Source organism: Zalophus californianus, chromosome 1 (genome assembly GCF_009762305.2).
Source record: "Zalophus californianus isolate mZalCal1 chromosome 1, mZalCal1.pri.v2, whole genome shotgun sequence".
NCBI classification, from domain to species: Eukaryota; Metazoa; Chordata; class Mammalia; order Carnivora; family Otariidae; genus Zalophus; species Zalophus californianus.
Genome location: NC_045595.1, coordinates 81,204,428 through 81,222,639, shown reverse-complemented (window position 1 = coordinate 81,222,639; position 18,212 = coordinate 81,204,428). Strand labels below are relative to the sequence as shown.

The following is an 18,212-nucleotide window of genomic DNA, read 5'->3' as shown; positions in this document are numbered from 1 at the left end:
TTCCATACTAATATTTATCCTCACATTTGTACAGCCAAATGTCAACCCCTAAAATTCTAAAGATAAATAACAAAGGTGCATAAAATGACTACGATATTGCACATATGCATATAAAACACAACACAGTATGGGGGTTGGGCCTTCAATTGGCAACGTCTAACTAATCTCTTTGGAAGACTAGTCACAGTAAAAGTGAATGCAATAGGATTAGTCATCCCTTTAGCAGGTGGCTGCAGGATAGAGAAATACAGTACAACACCATGTAATAAAGTACATAAAATAAAAGAATAGAACAGTATAAAATTAGTTGTAACATGTAAATATCTAAACAAGTAAAAATGGAACGTTGCAATTTGACCTTTAAAGAAAATCAACACTTTTGAGTGGGAAACCTGGTAGAGAAAAAACCTAATACCCCTTTTCCTCCCACTCTTCAGAAATAAGAATAGTACAAATTCACTTCAGACATTTTCTGAAAGGACTTAGAAAATATTACATTTTACTATTTCCTTGGCAACTAAAATAGGCATAAGTAAGGGCAGCGAGTAGATTAAGTGGATGGATGGGTGGATGGGTGGGAGAAAAAAACAGGAAAGAAAGGGAACAAAGGAAGCACACACATTCTGCTCATCAGGATGTCCCCTATCTGTTGTTTTCATTTCTAGAATATGTGCTGTCTACCTGTTTAAGTTGTGTTTCCGAGTTGACGTGCACATCACAGATTTCACAGTGAAACGTTTTGTTTTGCAGACCTGTGTTTCCCTTATTAACTGGTCCTTTGCCTTTCACACCTGCCCTAGGAAAGGCTTTGATAGTCCCACTTCCATTCCGGGCTTCTAGCATGGTTTTGTGCTTAGTACCTGCCAGGAGGATTTAGAAAAAAAAGAAAGAAAGAAAATCTTAGCTAGTATATGCCTTTAAGAAATGATACAGTAACAAAATGAGATGTCTAGTTTTAGAGCAGTTCTTCCAGGGATTATGACTGAAATATGCTTAACTTAGAAGACAAGGTGCTCTGACCACTTTACATAACATTACTTATCTACTCATGTTTTTACAATGTCCCACATAACAAACCGGCACCATTAGTAGAACACCTACACTCCAGAGTCCCGAGATGAAATTAAATGGGTGTGACTTCGTTTCATTTCCTCTTGATGCTAATAAGACATAAATGATAGCAGATGAGGAAGAGTGATTTAGTTGCTAAAGGTATAGTTGGAGGTGATGTGTAACAAATGTAATCAGTTTAAACATGGTGTGTTTACAGAAGTGGCACTAATTAAAGACCCACTTTCTAAACAGAATACAAACAAGCTTTCTTGGCTATGTCTTTTAGGTTCAAAAAGGAAGAGCAAGAGTATAAAGATCTTGATGCCTGGAAAAAAAAAAAAAGCCCTATTAGGATAGTAAAGGTCACACTGATTGGTCATGTCATTTCAAATAAAAAAAACAAATGACCAAGAAGATGAGCAGTGAAAGGCCAAACAGAGACACTATACACAAATGCTTCTTTTTAATAAGCTAGTAACATCTCTGGACTCTCACTCAAAACTAGTGTAACTCCAGTTATTAACACTTGTTTTTTTTTAATTTTTTTTTAACTACTAGAGTTCATGAATGGGAGTTTTCTCTTAAAGTTTTGTTCACAATTTTCTTTTTCTTAGCATTGATAACTATTCTTTATTTTTCTCACTTAGCCATATGGTTTTGCTATGAACTTTTCTCTTGTCATCATTTATGTACTTTCTGCCATTCCAGTTGCTTAAATCCTTTTTAGTAGTTTCTCTTTCCTACTTGGATTTATTAGATTGTTATCAGCACTGGAAGCATAAAAAATGAGATTCTCAACTTCGGATTCCTGGACCAGCCTCCCAGAATCATTGACTATGAATGAGGAAAACACATTGAGGGGCACACTAGGTCAGTGCCAATCACCATCGCCTTAAATAAGAGGTGATGAATACACGGAACAGGTTTACTGGCACGTCTCTTTCAGAATGATTGCAACTTTACTGAATCCAATATTAAAAAATGTATATTCCTACAACATAGACTCTCCACTCTCCACTCTCCACAGAAAAAGGTCAACACCTTGTAAGTAGACTGGAGGACTTGAAATGTGGAGCCTTAGCTAACTGCTCTGTGGTGCTGGTGGGGAGGCCTCCCTGCAGTCTGCTTTTTTCTTGCAGTTTGCAAGCCCACCCACCTTGCAAAATAGACACAAACACTTTTTACCTGCAGATGGTGTAAGCCAGTGTAGGGCAAAACAATTCTCTAGGGAGCAAGATCTATTTATGTGTGTGTGTGTATATATATATATATATATATATACACACACACACATATATACACTTTGTGTATATATATATATACATATATACACTTTATATATATATATATACACATATATATATATATACACTTTATATATATATATATATACACATATATATATATATACACATATGCACTTTGTGTCACTGTGTATGTGTGTGTGCATGCCGCGTGTATGTGTCCAGATGGTTGTCCAACCTTCTTTATCCCAACAGGTGATTTTATCAAAATATTTCTTTTCCATGCAACTTCTTCAGTCAAACTGAGAATTTCTGGGCTGGTTTGGCTTATCAATGCTTAAGAAGTAGTCATTAGGAGAATGACACTTATTCTGACTTTCTGGAGGGACTCTTGATCCACCCTGGTTAATATCTTTTGTAATTGAGAAGCTTACCGTTACCCTAGAAGATGCCAAATAGGAGTGGCAGATAATCTTTGGACCTTAATAATAATAAGGCCATGAACACTGACCACAGCTGACTTGCTTAAATGAATTTTTCACTCGAAATGTGAAACAGATGTCTCGATGAAACAAGTTTTACCTAATTCTCTTCCTGAACACAGAAACATGGATTAGACCTGGGCTTCTTGAAGGTAACTCCTGGGTTTTGCTCATACTGTATTCTCAGCGCCTGACACACAGTAGATACAGCTCAAGTATTAGATATTAATAAAGAGCAATGAACAGATATTTGTAAAGAGCATTGTGAGCTCAGACTCAGGAGTGGTAGGAGTCAGAGATTGCCTCCATTAGCTGTGTACATTTCTTTGTGCCTCAGTGTCCTCAGTTTTTCGTGAAAAACGAAATTATCTGCTCTACTGAAGTGTTGCATTAAATGCATTTATTGTTTTAAGGATTACTTTTGGCACTTCCATGTGCTCTCAATAAATTTTAGTCAATTCTCTTTTTCTTAGCAGTGCTGGTCTTGTTTAAGCAAAAATTTGGAAATCTCTAAATACTTTAGAAGTTAGTAAAATCTATCCTTTGATAACTGCCTTTTCTGTATATTAAAACTTAGTGAGGGATAGAATAAGCTCTGTCTAGGGATAGAAAGCTTGAATGAGCCTAGTGAAAATGATCAAATGTTACCACTTCAAGTTATTGCCAGAAAAATTTACCCAAATTTGTTATAAGCATTAACTATAAAACATTTCAAAGGTTTTTTTTTTAATTATATAGAGAAAACCATCAAAATCAGCTAAGCAAAGCATTACTTAATAGAATGTTTTGGGGAGATTTCTTTGAAGAAAAAGACAAAACATTTTTTAGTATTATCTGTGTCTATAACATACAACTAAAAGGAGACTTACAGATCTTTTGAAAAGAATATGTCCTCTTAAGTTGTTTTAAACATTCTTAGACTGTTTTGTGAATCATGCTAGTAAGCTTAGAACTACTTCTTTCAAATTCTAAAAAAGAAAAAATGCAAAGCAGGAATGCTCATATTTAAATCCTGCATTCCAATGTTATGGAATATAAATCCACTAACTGCAACTTTAGTGAAAAATAAAAAGAGAAAGCAAATGAAATAATGCAACCAATCCCCAAATAAAGTTAGCAGCAACTGTGGTCATACTAATAATCATGACATAATAATTCATCCTTACAAGGTGCCATATGGCCTCTTAGCTCCATTAGAGAGAGACTGAGAGAGAGAGACAGTGAAGTCCAAAAAGGACAGTCGACTTGCCCAGGTTCACATAGAATTGTTATTTGCGGATCTGAGGTAAAAATGGTCTGATCACTTCTAGACTGTTTCATTGTAACGTAGAAGAAGAGGTGGTGTTTGATGGAAGCTATAGTCAAAATCAGTTTATGATTAAGAATATATTTTTTTAAGATTAAAAGAAAAACCATAAATGCACAAGTCTACATTCAGAGCTACAGGCCTTATTCCATGCATAGAAGGTGTTTCTGAAAGGGAAAAAAAAAAAAGAGAGAAATACATAGAACCACAATTTAGATGCAAAAGACACATCTCCCCACCCTATAGCCTGGTTGCCTCTGAACAAAATCAGCCTTCAAACCTGGTTCCCTGAAAAAAGGCCCAATCTTCACAGTGGCTTCCTACTATCTAGCTCTGAAAGAAAGCACTCTGCTAGTGATATTGGAGAGGTGGGGGTGAGTATGGGGGGAGTGGAGCACTCAGGCAGTGATTGTGGTCTGCTTTGGGTGCAGGTAACAGGGGGTCCATTACAGAGAATTAGAAAATAATTAAGTGGACTAAAACAGTTGTCTTTCCACTAGCACCATGAACTAGCAATGCTAACTAATGTCCGTGATAAAGGACTGCTTCCTAGAACACGATTTGTCTATATTCTGTTTTTACTATTGAGATTTTAGCATATATTAAATTAGCCCATTGTCTAACTTATTTTATACTAAACATCATATGCTACATGGAAATTAATTTGCAGACCTCTCCATTATACCGTGGGCCACAGACACACAGGAATTCAGCTATAGGCTCTTGTTTCATTAGCAAGTCCATAACAGTTTGAAATCATTCAAGCTCACAAAGGCTGCAGTTCGTGCATTCAACCGCTGCGGTACTCTGTATTTTTAATGTAAACAGTAGATCATAAATGATCAATGAGATGATAGCACCATGATTGTAAAGATGAAGGCACAGAATTTGAGCTAACTCAATTCTGTCATCCTATCTGACCACTGGACCTTTTTATGTTTAAAACAGTGAAACGCAGTGTGAGCCAGGGTCACGGCTTTGTTTGGCAAGTTCCAGTTGCCCACGTTGGTAACTGCCGAGTGATGCACACGGCACTGGCTGCTTCCCTTCTCTGTTCCCTCTTCCCACTTCCTTACCTGTGCCCCTGGCCTCCCCTAAAAGCCATTTGCTCTCAAATCCTGGTCCCAGAGTCTGCTTCTAATGGAACCCAAACTACAACACACCATACTAATCCTATGATGAATCCTACGATGAATCCTACAGCAGCTATTCTTTTCGTGATGGGCAAGTGAGCCTACAGAGATCCTCTCTCCTTTACACCCCCCTCCCCTGGGTTTCCCCATATGGGATCCTAAGGGAATGATGCAGGAACCAGTGCACAAGGGGCAGTTGTTTGAATATGGGAACGACTGCATTCGCCTTCCACACGTAGAGGACGTCCCAGACACAACACGCCTCCCACTGGGGCTTCAGTTACAAAGAAGAGAGCTGAATCTGCAGATCAAAAATGGCACACAGAGGGGGTTAAAGAGAATTTACTTGTGTATCTTCACTTCTTCCTTTGCCACCTCCAGTTCTGGCCCAATTGGCTAGTGCAAGTTCCGGGGAGGCCTAAAATAAGCACCGGGCCTGGACCCTGGAAAAAGATCTCTGATGCAGGAAGGGAAATGCAGGGATAAAGAAACCAAACTTAGACAGAAGGGGGCTATAGTCCCCTGAGCAGGCTGAAGGTTTGGAGGGGACACCCCTATAAAATGATTCCTGTAATGTTTCACTGCATTTGCCACCTTAAACTCCCAGATAAGATGGTTAGAATAGTACTCAGCTCTGCCTGCACAGTACTTTTGAGTTTTTTTGTTTTTGCATCTTTTCTTTTCCCAAACACTATAGCTTCTAGGCCTGGATGTATAATAAATCAGAATCCCTGAATATAGGAAATACATACATATATATATATATATATATAGATATAGATATAGATATAGATATATATATATGCCAATTACTTTCTACACAGATGGCTTTTTAAAAAATAGAGGATAAACACTTTTAAGATATTTTTCTTTTTCTTTATTACTTGTCTTTCTATTTTCCTTCTATATTTATTTCTTAAAATATTTAAAATTTATATATTTATATATTTAAAATTTATATATATATATATATATATATATATATATATAAAGTGACATGGGTGAATATGCTTTTAAAGCTTTGTGGGCATTTCTGACACAGAAAGCAGAGATGAGGATTGTAGAATTGGAATATGAAAAATGTTGACCTGATACAACATAATGAAATAAGTAATTATTCTTTGCTTCTTAATCCGATGTTTCTGACAAGAATTCAGGAAGGACATCTAAATTCTTGATAAATTAACTCCAGCCTCAAAGGTATGCTTTATCTGTCAAAGCTGATCCCTCCTCAAAATGAATGTGTTTCTCTCTCAGTCTGCAGAATGATCAAGAATTCTTGAGAAATAAATGGACTTTCAATGATGTTTTTGCTCTACAATTATCTGGCATCCCTGAATAATGTAATTGCATGAGTAAAACATGAGGCACGTCTGCACAGTATAGATTCTGACTTGGGGCCAGATCTTTTTCTGTATTTCTCAGCCTCTGAACTCATGAACTCCCAGATGGCACAACTAATGTTGCATGCGCGGGGCGGGGGCGGGGGGGGAGATATGTGCTGAAGGAATTGCTCTCCATCTGCAACTATTCCCTTAGAATACTGAAGTCAATACTTGAACATTACCGTGCAGCACAGTGATTGGCCAGTGACAGCCGACATAAAGCTGCAATATTAACCCAGGGTATGATTTACAAATGATTCTGTTCCTATTGTAATTGCTGACAGGGTCCTGGCAATGAACTAGGCCTTTTAAAGGAAATCTAATCTAGGGCCAAAGGGCTGCCTAAAATCTCAGGCAGGATATATATATACAATTATTTATATCAATATATCGATATAATCTAGATTTTATTAATAGATAATATAGATATTGATATATAGATTTAGACTCTCTTTTTGTATCTACGTATCTAGATAGATAGGTATAGGTATATAATATCTATGTAATATCTTTCTATACATACAGATACACAGTAGATGGATAGAACTGAAATACATTGGGGAAGCATTTCATCCTGGCTTATCGGTATATTCTGTTAAGATATGTTCAAGTTTAGTGTTTAAGTTAGAAAGACCTAAGTTTAAATCATGGCTCAGCCACTTAGTTGGTCATGTGCCTTGCCTGAGCCTCAATCGAACAGCAAGAATAGTATCTTTAGGTTGTCACAAAGAATAAATGAAATATTGCATGTAGAGAACATACCTCAGTGGTTGCCCATAATAAGCACTTTCCGTTTAATTGCCCAGGTGATATAGAATTAGCCCAATTGGCATCATTTTGCCATAAAAACCATAATGGAGAGGTTTTAGCTAAAAGCTCATGGAATTATGGAACCAGATTTTGCAACTATATCATTGAAAAAACTTCAAAAAACTTCATTTAGAAGCCAGTGTGTGGGAGTACATAGCAGTTTTGAAATCAAATAAATGCAAAGCTTATACTTTAGAATTATATTTTACTTTATCTCCTAATGTTTAATAACATCTGTGCACGCACACACACAGACACACATCCATAAACACAAACACAAGCACGTCAAGGCGCAGGAGCCCTGCAAGTTCTCGTGTAAATGACACCTTGCATGTCATTTTTATTTTTTAATGGTTAATGACTTCCATGTAATAATTGCCAGTTTTCCACCACCCCTTTGTCCCCTGCTGCAAAAGATACAATCCATTCAGAGGAAGATAATTGCAGAGCTGTTGAGACAGAAAAGAAATCACTGCATCTCACCACTGTTGTGCGCCTCCAGCTGCGAGGCGGAGTTGACAGCAACCTTGCATAGCGAACAGTAAAGAAGCCGTTTTGCCTTTTCTTCCTCAGTCTCCGTGGAAGGACATGAGCTATTGCCAGTGGCTGTCGTGGGGCTTTTTTCCACTTTGGAGGTGATCTCAGTTGTCATAACACTGCTTTTGCGAATTTCCACAGTTGTCGTTGATATTGCTGGTGTCCCTGTGGTACTGTCTGCATTCAAAATAGCACAGGGAAAAAGAGAAAAACACTGGTATTACCTTTCCCTACTTGGAAATGTATCACTAATATTACATTCTGCTAATAATGATAAGAGCAGCCAGCAATTACTGCTTGTCGACGAGTCAATCATCTCATGAAGAAATTTGCATAGATGGCCACATGTAGTTACCTATATTGATATAAACCATGCAGATGATTCTGAAAAATACACCCAAATACACTCACATTTTTTTCTGCGGGGCAAATAAACATACCAACAGATTTTTCTTGTTAACATGTGGCCTTAGTAAAATAGTCTTTACAATGCATTGTACATTGTATGCATCTATTTCTACAGAGATGGCTTTAAAAAATAGAGGATAAACACTTTTAAGATATTTTTATTTATTACTTGTCTTTCTATTTTCCCTCTACATTTATTTCTTTAATTAAAATATAAGTACTGATCCTTTTCTATAGACTTGTGCAAAAAAAAAAAAAAAAGAAAGAAAGAAAGAAAAAAAAAAATGGAACCTTGATGACATACTGGTTTGTTCAGGATCAACAATTTAGAAAATCATTGTCCTATTTACAAAGAGTCGTATATTCAATGCCAGGTACAAAAACTCTGGCCTGGCATATTTATTAAATGTATGCTCTGTACCAGGCTGTGTTCAGAGAGTTTGTTACACAGTATTCAAACATCAGTGGTCACTCTACAAGAAACTCACAGTCTGGTCACACCATGTTAAGGTCACATCATCGTTTTAAGAGTCTGATGACCATGAAAGTGTTGATGTACTGGAACCCTACAACCCTTCTGGCTCTGAAGTCTGATTCTAAATCTGGAGAGGTCAACCTCTAAAGCAAAAGTCCTTTATCCTGACTTCACTTGGGTATACACAGCTCCCATTCCAAAGATGACAATTACCAATTACCATTAGCAATGTTTGCCATATCCAATAACAAACTGCAAGGGAGCTCTAATGCTCCTATCCTTTCTACTTTTCTACTACTTACTCGGCCTCCCAGCTGGCTGGTTCTTAACCTCCTATTCAAAATATTCCCAGGCTGTCTCTCTAGCCACACCTGCTCCTGGAACTGTTTTTCATTCCAGATGCTGCCATGGTCATTAAAGCCACACTGAAAAGTTCATAATAAGTGAATTAGGCAGTGGTTATAAGGGACAGCGGTCTGCCTGCAATGAAGTGTTGTCCTCATAAATGCTTACTTCTTATTAGATTACATTATCAAGAGTTGATTGCAGTTACAGGATGCCCTTTAACTTGGACATCTCCTTTGATCCAGATATAGATGTGGGAGTTTAGATGAGATTGGTTATGGCTTTGTTCCCAAATACGGCATCAGAAACACTAGTCAATAAGAAGAGAAATGGGCTCTTGTTGAGGGCTGTCGTATAAAACAATTCATCTGGATCTTATCTCCTTTGCCTGACGCTTCATACATGTTTAATCACTTATTTAACTGCTAAGATCCTCGAGTAAGCCTACTTTAGTGTTTTGAAGAATATCCTTCAACCGTGTAAAAAGAGTCATACTGCTCATCAGTTTTTCATGACTAGAGAAAAATAAATAAAATTACTCTAATGCCAAGTTCTGCCACCAGAATACATTTATTCCCTTGAACATTGACAGGTTCATTTCCTGTTTAATTTTTACTTATCTCTTGAAGTGCCAATGTTAAAATACCAGGTAATAGCTAGAAAATATTTCTGAGAACCTAGATATGGCATCAAAAGCAATGACTACTGTACGATAGTCTAGTAGCTATTCATTGCTCCCCAAAAACCAGAAATGATTGAAAGCATATGCATATGTGTCTATGAATAAATAACAAATGCCCAGTTAATTTGCTAAGTGTTTTATATACATAATTTCATTTAACCTTCACACAAACTTGTACAAGTGAGGAAATTCCAAAAATTAAGGACATTTCCCAAAGTCACAGAAATAGAATACAGTGAGTCAGGGCAAAGTGTTTTATAGATTGAAAAAATCAGGGATTTAAAATAAAAAGGTTGTGGATGATATTCTTGGCCATGACTGTGACACATGGTAAGGTCACAAAGTAAGGTGACAAACAGCAGTAGGCTAAAACTACTAAATTGGTCTTACAATCAGCTCCTTGTGGCGTGACAACCGTAAATATAGGTGTATTTAAACTTTGTGTGGCTACATGCTGGAGCCAGTGTGATACTCTGGCTATTTATTTCATTTAAATCCAAGTAAGGATATCCCTAGTAAAACCCTACTCCTAACAACTTTTCCTCTGGATTGACTATGTTTATCTTATGTCTTGATCTGAAAACTGTGCATAGCATAGATCATAGTAACCCTAAACCAACTTCCCTATTTATAGTGAAATTCATAAGAAAAATATAGAATAAACAAAACCATGGATCTTGTAATCCCTGTGACAGCTACATTAGTATTTTTTCTAACCTCAGAGGATACTGTACATTTAGACCAAGGATGCCAGAAGATTACAAACAGCCAGATACTCTATGCCTAGGGCTTAGTGAAGTATTAACATTTCTTAAGGCAAGTTCTTTGCATGAGACAGGTTTAGGGGAATTAGTAACAAAATGCTTAACTTCTGGCCCTTCTGCTTTGGTGCTTTAGACCTCATAGCTGAGCACAAATCTGTTATTTTCACAATTTTGCAGTTAATTTGAGAGAAATACAAACAGTTATATTTTTCACTTTAACTTTAATATATAAATCTTGTATCCATAGGTAGGATTACTATTAATTTATAACAATGGATTTTTCAGTTACTTTTCATTTATCAGTGGTGAGGAAACTTTTTCATGGAAAAAATAAGGCAAGTATATTTTAAGATTATGCTGTATTTAAAGAGAATCAACTATGTTATACATTGCCTAGAAAATTACATCTAGCCAAGAGATTTTCCTTAATATCATACATTAAGTTACCAATTATACATAATTCTTATCCAACCATAAAAATAGAATCTTCAATGGGTGTTCACATTAATAGCATATATCTTTGATAAGATGTGAGACGAATTACCTCTATATTTCCTCCCCCAAACTCACAACCCCTGTCTGACCATGGGAAAAGCATTCAATAAACCTAAATTTAAAGACATTTTATGAAATTCCTGACCAATAGTCCCCAACACTGTTAAGGTCATCAAAACTAGGAATGTCTGAGAAACTGTCAAATCTAGATGAGTCTAAGGGGACATGATGTGATGACTATATATAATGTGGTAGCCAGGTTGGGATTTTGGAGCAAAAAAAAAAAAAAAAAAGGACATTAGGTAAAAACTTAGGAAATTGGAATAAAACATGGACTTTAGTTAATAATAATGTATCACTATTGGTTCATTAGTTTCGACAAATGCACTATGACCCCGTAAGATGTTAACAGTAAGGGCAAACTGGATGCAGGGTATACAGGTACCCTCTGTAATATTCTTGCACCATTTCTGTAAATCTAAAACTATTCTAAAATGAAAAGTTCATTAAATTTAAGAAAAACAGAACTATAACCAGTCAACAAATAGTGCATCATTGACAGTTACCTGGTAGAATCATGATCAAAAGAGATCTTAGTGGTTTCATGATATAGCTTTCTTAGTTTTCAGATTAATTTTTTCGGTAAATTTCTCAAGGTCACATAATGCTCTAGGGGAAGAAACTGGGACTTGACAATACATCTCCTAACTCTAAATTAAGTGCTTATTATCCTGTGTTGCAATGACTCACGTATTCAAACTTGATTCCATCAACATTTATTAAGCAGCTCTTTTGTGCAAGGTTCTATATATACTAAACCACTGAGGATGAGAAGGCTGATAAATATCCATCATGGTTTATGAAGACATCTCATGATGACTTGAAATGATAATAATAAAGTTAAATCTTTAATCAGTTTTATGCATTGCTATATGCTTGTACTTATACTTGGCATGAGAAAGATACTCAAATATTTATTAAAAGAAAACAGTAAACGAATGAATGAATAACAATTACAGCTAATGATTACTGAATCACTTTTAAAGTATTTAAAAAGTGTGAATTCATTCAATTCTCATAGAAACCTAAGAGGGGCATACCATTTTTATCCCCATCTTGAGAAGAAATTGAGGTATGGAGAGATTTGGGAACTTACCCAAAGCCAGAGTGGCCAGGTGGAGCACAAGGATTTGAACTTAGTCTGGCTCAGAAGCATATGCTCTTCATTTATTTTTTATTGCTAAAATTTTGATTTTTCATAAAAGAACTGACTACATTCTCTTCAGCTAATTCATTTTTTTTTCTCTTCAGCTAATTCAAATTGGTCATGATTTATTATGCACATTTGAAGATAGCATCTTAAAAATTTGACTTTAAAAGAAACTAAACATAGCCTGAGCTAGAATCAATCATGTATGTCCAATCATCCATTTATGCTAAAGTATTAAGTTACTGGAATCCTTTTGGGAGGAGGAGAGAAAAGAAAAATCAACAGCTCTCAAATAACCTCTTGTGCAAAATGGTAAAAGTAAACTACATGTCTTACTTTTTCTTTTTTTTTCTTTTCTTTTGTTCGTTCTTTCTTTCTTTCTGTCTTTCTCTCTCCCTTCCTCCTTCTTTCTTTCTTTTCCCTCCCTCCCTCTCTCTCCTTTCTTTCTTTCTTTTTCCTTTCCCTTTTCTTTTTTCCTTTCCTTTCTTTTCCTTTCCTTTCCTTTTTCCTTTCCTTCCTTTCCTTTCTTTTCCCTCCTCCCTTCCTTCTTTTCTTCCTTCCTTCTTTCCTTCCTTCCTTCCTTCCTTCCTTCCTTCCTTCCTTCCTTCTTTCCCAAAAGATGGGAAACTGGAATAAGGGATTCACTTTTCCTAATGTCCCCTAAAGGTGGACTCAGATTTCTTTGCACTCTTCAACCAATGACCCTCTAAGAACAATATATATCACAGGGAGTCAAAAATAATGGGTGCTATTCAGTGGGAAGGAAAAGGTTTGAGATGGTTTGGGTCTGCATTTCTGGGCAGTTTTTCTGCTGGTATCCTGTAGCAAATATTCATTATTGCAACTGTCAGTATTTGGACTTGGCATCAAAACATTACTAATAATTTGCGGGATGGGGCTTTAGTTGAGAACGAAAGAAAACTTGTCAGTATTCAGAGTGGCCCATTGGTGGCCCTCATCCTTGTGGAAAACACATTTTGTTTTTAAAATACCTAAAATACCTTTTAAAAATCCATAAAGCATAAGAAAAGTTTCCAGAAAATATCAACGACTTGAATTCCAGATAATAAAACAGAACAGCCAAGTTACATGGTCTAGGTAAGAAATTAATTCTCCTAGACCCAGACCTCATAACCCAAGTAGGACAACCAGAGCTGAGTTATTTAAGTTTCCTCTCAGGTGATAGGAATTAATATTATGACCCAAAGATGCTCATCATGTTTTCCTGTAGATTAGAAACTCAGAATTATATACAATTTATGTCCTTCTTCCATGTGTGAATTTAAGTCTCACCCAGGCTTGCGAACAAGTGAGCAGAACAGCTGCTTCCTCTTAAATATGCTGACATTCTGAAGTATAAAAAGGTCCCTCGTGACAAAAAAAAAAAAAAATCACAAAATTTTATAAATTATTACTGGTGGTTTCTTTCCTATGGATTTAATTTAATTTAACTAACATTTATTGAGCACAGTACCACACCATTAGAGCCAGGCAGGAATGACCTCTGCATTGGGTACTGTATTTTTGAGGGCTCCACATATCACAAGCCATTGAAACAAATGTCTATTTTTTTATTTTGTTGATCTTGTAAGAATGTTTGTTTTTTAATATTTTTATTTATTTGTCAGAGAGAGAGAGAGAGAACACAAGCCGGGGGAGCGGCGGGCAGAGAAAGAAGCAGGCTCCCGCTGAGTAAGAAGCCTGATGCGGGACTCGATCCCAGGACCCCGGGATCATGACCTGAGCCAAAGGCCGAAGCTCAACTGATTGAGCCACTCAGGCATCCCTTGTAAAAATGTTTTTAGAGAGTTTGATAACGAATTGAGCAAGTGAGAATGATAGGAACGGGAAGTGAGAGCTGGAATGGGTGCCTCAGAGGCCAGCATACAGTCAGAGCTTACAAGCTTGTGTGTGTATGTTATGTGTCTGTGTCTGTGTGTGTTGCAGGAGGGTGGCTCAGTCGTCTAAGCATCCGACGCTTGATTTCATCTCAGGTCATGATCTCAGGGTCAGAAGATCAAGCCCCTCATCAGGCTTCGTGCTGGGTGTGGAGCCAGCTTAAGATTCTCTCTCTCCCTCTCCTTCTGTCCCTCCCCCCAAGCTGCTCCTGCTCTTTTCCTCTCTCCTAAATAAATAAATAAATAAATAAATAAATAAATAATGGAGGGGGAGGAGATCACAGCCTATATCTGGAAACCAGAGGAAGAGGTTCGTTTGCTCATACCCAGCTACATGAAATCACCTAAGCAGACAAAGTCCTTTCCCCAACAAATTCCCTCCCTCCCCTCTGCCGGGATGGTATAAGAAGGGTTTCAACCTGCCTAAAATCCTGAGCTTACAAAACGAAGGTGGGGAGAAAGGGTACCTCCCCCACAGGCTACCTGACTTGGGTGGGTCCAATCACCATCCGAAAGTCCTGGCTTGGGGAGCAGCTGCTGCCCTGTCCTTGCAGATCTTTCTTACCACTTGGTAGGTCTCAGGTCTGACACAGGTGAGTAGATCTCTTATCCTTCAGGTTACAGGGGCTAATCCCTGGGGTGCAGGCTGTGGGGCTGCCAGGTAAGCTTCAGGTAGAAAGTGTCAGTATTTACCTGGATGACATCTGCACTCTGGTCTTGGCCCTGAAACTTTTGGGCTGGGCCTGAATGGACCCTCATGTCAGACCCTGTGCTACTCACTGGAGGTGAAGAAATAAACATGGTATAATTTGTACACTCAAGAGTGTAATACAAAGTGCTAATACAATGAGGGAGAGGGGGCAATGGATTTTCTCTCTTTGAGGAGGTTGAGCATGAGGAAGTGTCACTAGAAAATATTAAAAAAATAAGTTGTACTTCAAACTTTGATTTTATCATGCCTCCAATTGTTCAAGTGGCATGCAAAAAGTGATTTCCTGTACTTTTTAAATCACAGAGCATATTCTTGTCCTACAGTGACCTCAATGAATCTCTTAACGTCCAATGAAACTCTTAATGACTGAATGAGTAATTCTTTCTGCCTTTACCATATTTGAACTAGATTTCCCATGTCTTGCACATATTAGAAATTATAGAAAGGCAAGAGATTTCAAAAACTCACAAAACAAAAATATCAAACTGCAACTTTGGATGCTTCTCAAAGCTGCCCAATCTATGATCTCTTTGAGGCAATTACATCAGGAGTAGATTCATACATGTTAATGATTATCTATTGAACATGAACTCACTTTGTGCCATGTATATCATATGCAGAGTAGGATGTAAATTATTTTGATGAAATGTATTTAAGATGGAGCCTATTTTTTTTTTTAAATAGGTGATTTAACTTTTGGATTTGCCTCTTGAAGCCAGGACCAATTAATTTCATTGGGAATGGCCATTTTTTAGGAGTATCTATGATTTTTGAGAGGGTAATATTAGATTAACTTTCACAGGATAATTTATCAGAAATTTAGGTTATTCCTACCACTGATTAGAATTTTGGAGTAATAAGCTAGGGAATGAGGTTGCCAGGTTAGCATATAGTTGCAGAAGCCCTCAGAAGGAAGTGATGATTAGGACCAGAGCAAAGGATTGACTTAGGTTGGGCAACTGTAAGTGCAGCTAACGAGGAGGAGGAAGGACTGGAGGATGAGACCAAGCAGGAGGGACACCAGAGGTCCCTGAAGCTCAGGAGGCTCAGCAGAAACTGTCCAGCCCCCTGAGGAGGTAGGCAGGATGGAACAGTTGGCCAACCAAAGCGGAGATCTACTTATATCTCCAAACCTTAAGCCTCCAAAATGTCCTTGATCTCAAAGTGGACCTCTCTAGTTTGAACAGGGATCTCATCAAGGAGAAACAGGTAAAAAACTAGGCAATAGTCACACACACACACACACACACACACACACACACACACACACACACTCACACACACACACACACACACATACACACCAGGGAAGGCAGAAGATGTAAATGAGTGAAGCAAGGCCCCTGACAACGATAGTATTAGCCGCTGTGGTAAACCGGAGAGCACACAGCTCTGTAGGAAAGAGGTAGTTCATTATATACCACTTCAGTTAGTTCCTGTCATTTTAGAAACACATCTCCAGTTTTGCCAGATGCTTTATTATTTTGATAAAAGCCAAAAAGTTTTATGTAAAATTTCCAAATTATAAGCATTAGCAACTCGTGTGTGTGTGTGTGTGTGTGTGTGTGTGTGTGTGTGTGTGTGAAATCCTGTGTGGGCCAAAATCTTCTCTGTGTTCTATCTGAGCTGTGGACCGCCAGTTTTGCAAAGTTCTCCAGGGACACAGTGGCTGTGCTTCCAGACACCGCTCATTTCTACAACGGATCAGAGACTCTGGTCCTATGGCTTGACTTAGGTTCTTCCTCAGAAGACAAGGTCTCTGCTTGAAGGAAAGATAAGCTGATTAGAGTTGTTCTTTTTTTTTTTTTTCTTTATAAGACAATTTGCCTTCATTCTTTTCTTTCAAGTCCACAAGAAGGGGCTGGTTCTAGAGCAGAAACCCTGGCATGTCTTATCAGCTATGTATCAGGTTCATAACTTAATATCTCAGTGATGTTCTTGGTTGATAATAGTTACCTCGGCAATCTCTATCAATGTCTTACCATGTTGGAGCCTTAGTTTCTAAAAGTCAGGGGGATATATTATACTCCTTTAGTATATATACGTACCCCACAATACATCTAGAAAGAGCTTGCTAGATATTTTATAATTGATACATATAGAGGCTGTTGTCAGTAAATTCACTGTTAGGCATTTGCCTTTCTTTCAAAAGTTGAGGTCATATCCCTGTAAGTCACCAGACTGAAAACTGGCATAGCAATAAAATAGCAAATCTCTGACCTGCTAACCTAAGTTTTCATCCGTAATTATTTTCATCTTTTTTTAAAAAAAAATATTTTATTTATTTGATTGAGAGAGAGAGGGAGGGCGGGAGGGAGAACACAGAGGGAGAAGCAGGCTCCCCACTGAGCAGAGAGCCCGATGTGGGACTTGACCCCAGGACCCCGGGATCATGACCTGAGCCAAAGGCAGACACTTAACCGACTGTGCAGGTGCCCTCATTTTCATCTTATAACTCTTAAAACACTGCTTCTTTCACTCTCTTTTCTCTGTGCTCTTTTGGCTCTTACAACATCCAACAACGATGAAACCAAGAGGTTAGAAACTTTTGTGCATCAAAAATAATCCTCTTTCTGGAAACTTAGTGGTTGCAAAAACGTGTTCTATTTCAGAATCACCTGGAAGTTTTGATAAAACAGATCATTGATTCCCTCCCTCAAGAGTTTATGATTCCTAGGTCTGGGTTGGGGCCTGAGTATTTGTTTTTCTAACAAGTACCCAGGTGTCGCTACTGCCACCGCTGCTGGTCTGAGGCCAGAAAATCAAGAACCGCAACCGACAGATCTGTCAATTAGGTTAACGCAGCTTTAGAGCTATAATATCACTTAAGTAGAAAGTCACTGATGTAAAAAGGGCAAATGAGGGGTCAAGTGAGCACCGTCCTGTTTTGCTTGTGACTAAGGGAGTTCCTGAGACGGAACTTCCAGTACTAGAACAGGGGAAGGCCTGGCAAGTCAGGGCAAGCTGATCACCCTATAAGGGAATTCAGGATAAATCAGGAAACAACTCTTTAAAAATATAGATTTTAGATACTACCTAAAGCAAGCAATGAACATTTCTATTGAGAGATATATTTTTTTGAGATATATGTGACAATAAATGAGGGAGGATAGAGAAACATTCAGATCGTTGAAACAGAGAAACCTAACTATGGGGCTTAATTAACCTTCCATGTAGCAGTTAAACCAGGGGCTCTTTTGTAGGAATATAGTCTTCTCTCTCTAATGCACAGTCTGTACATTTCCAAGGGAATCCATTTCTTAGATTGCTCAT

At 37.7% G+C, this 18,212-nt stretch overlaps 1 protein-coding gene across 7 annotated transcripts in view; it reads right to left on the bottom strand.

The window, feature by feature from the left end:
* ZNF385D (zinc finger protein 385D) overlaps positions 1 to 18,212 on the bottom strand; it is an 863,057-nt gene that overhangs the window by 5,384 nt on the left and 839,461 nt on the right. For all 7 annotated transcript variants that reach the window (XM_027587443.2, XM_027587447.2, XM_027587446.2 and 4 more), the window contains 2 exons: positions 7,897 to 8,127; positions 682 to 860 (listed from right to left, as the gene is read on the bottom strand). In XM_027587443.2, coding sequence (XP_027443244.1) covers positions 682 to 860; positions 7,897 to 8,127 — 410 coding nt within the window. The remainder of the gene's footprint in view (positions 1 to 681; positions 861 to 7,896; positions 8,128 to 18,212) is intronic.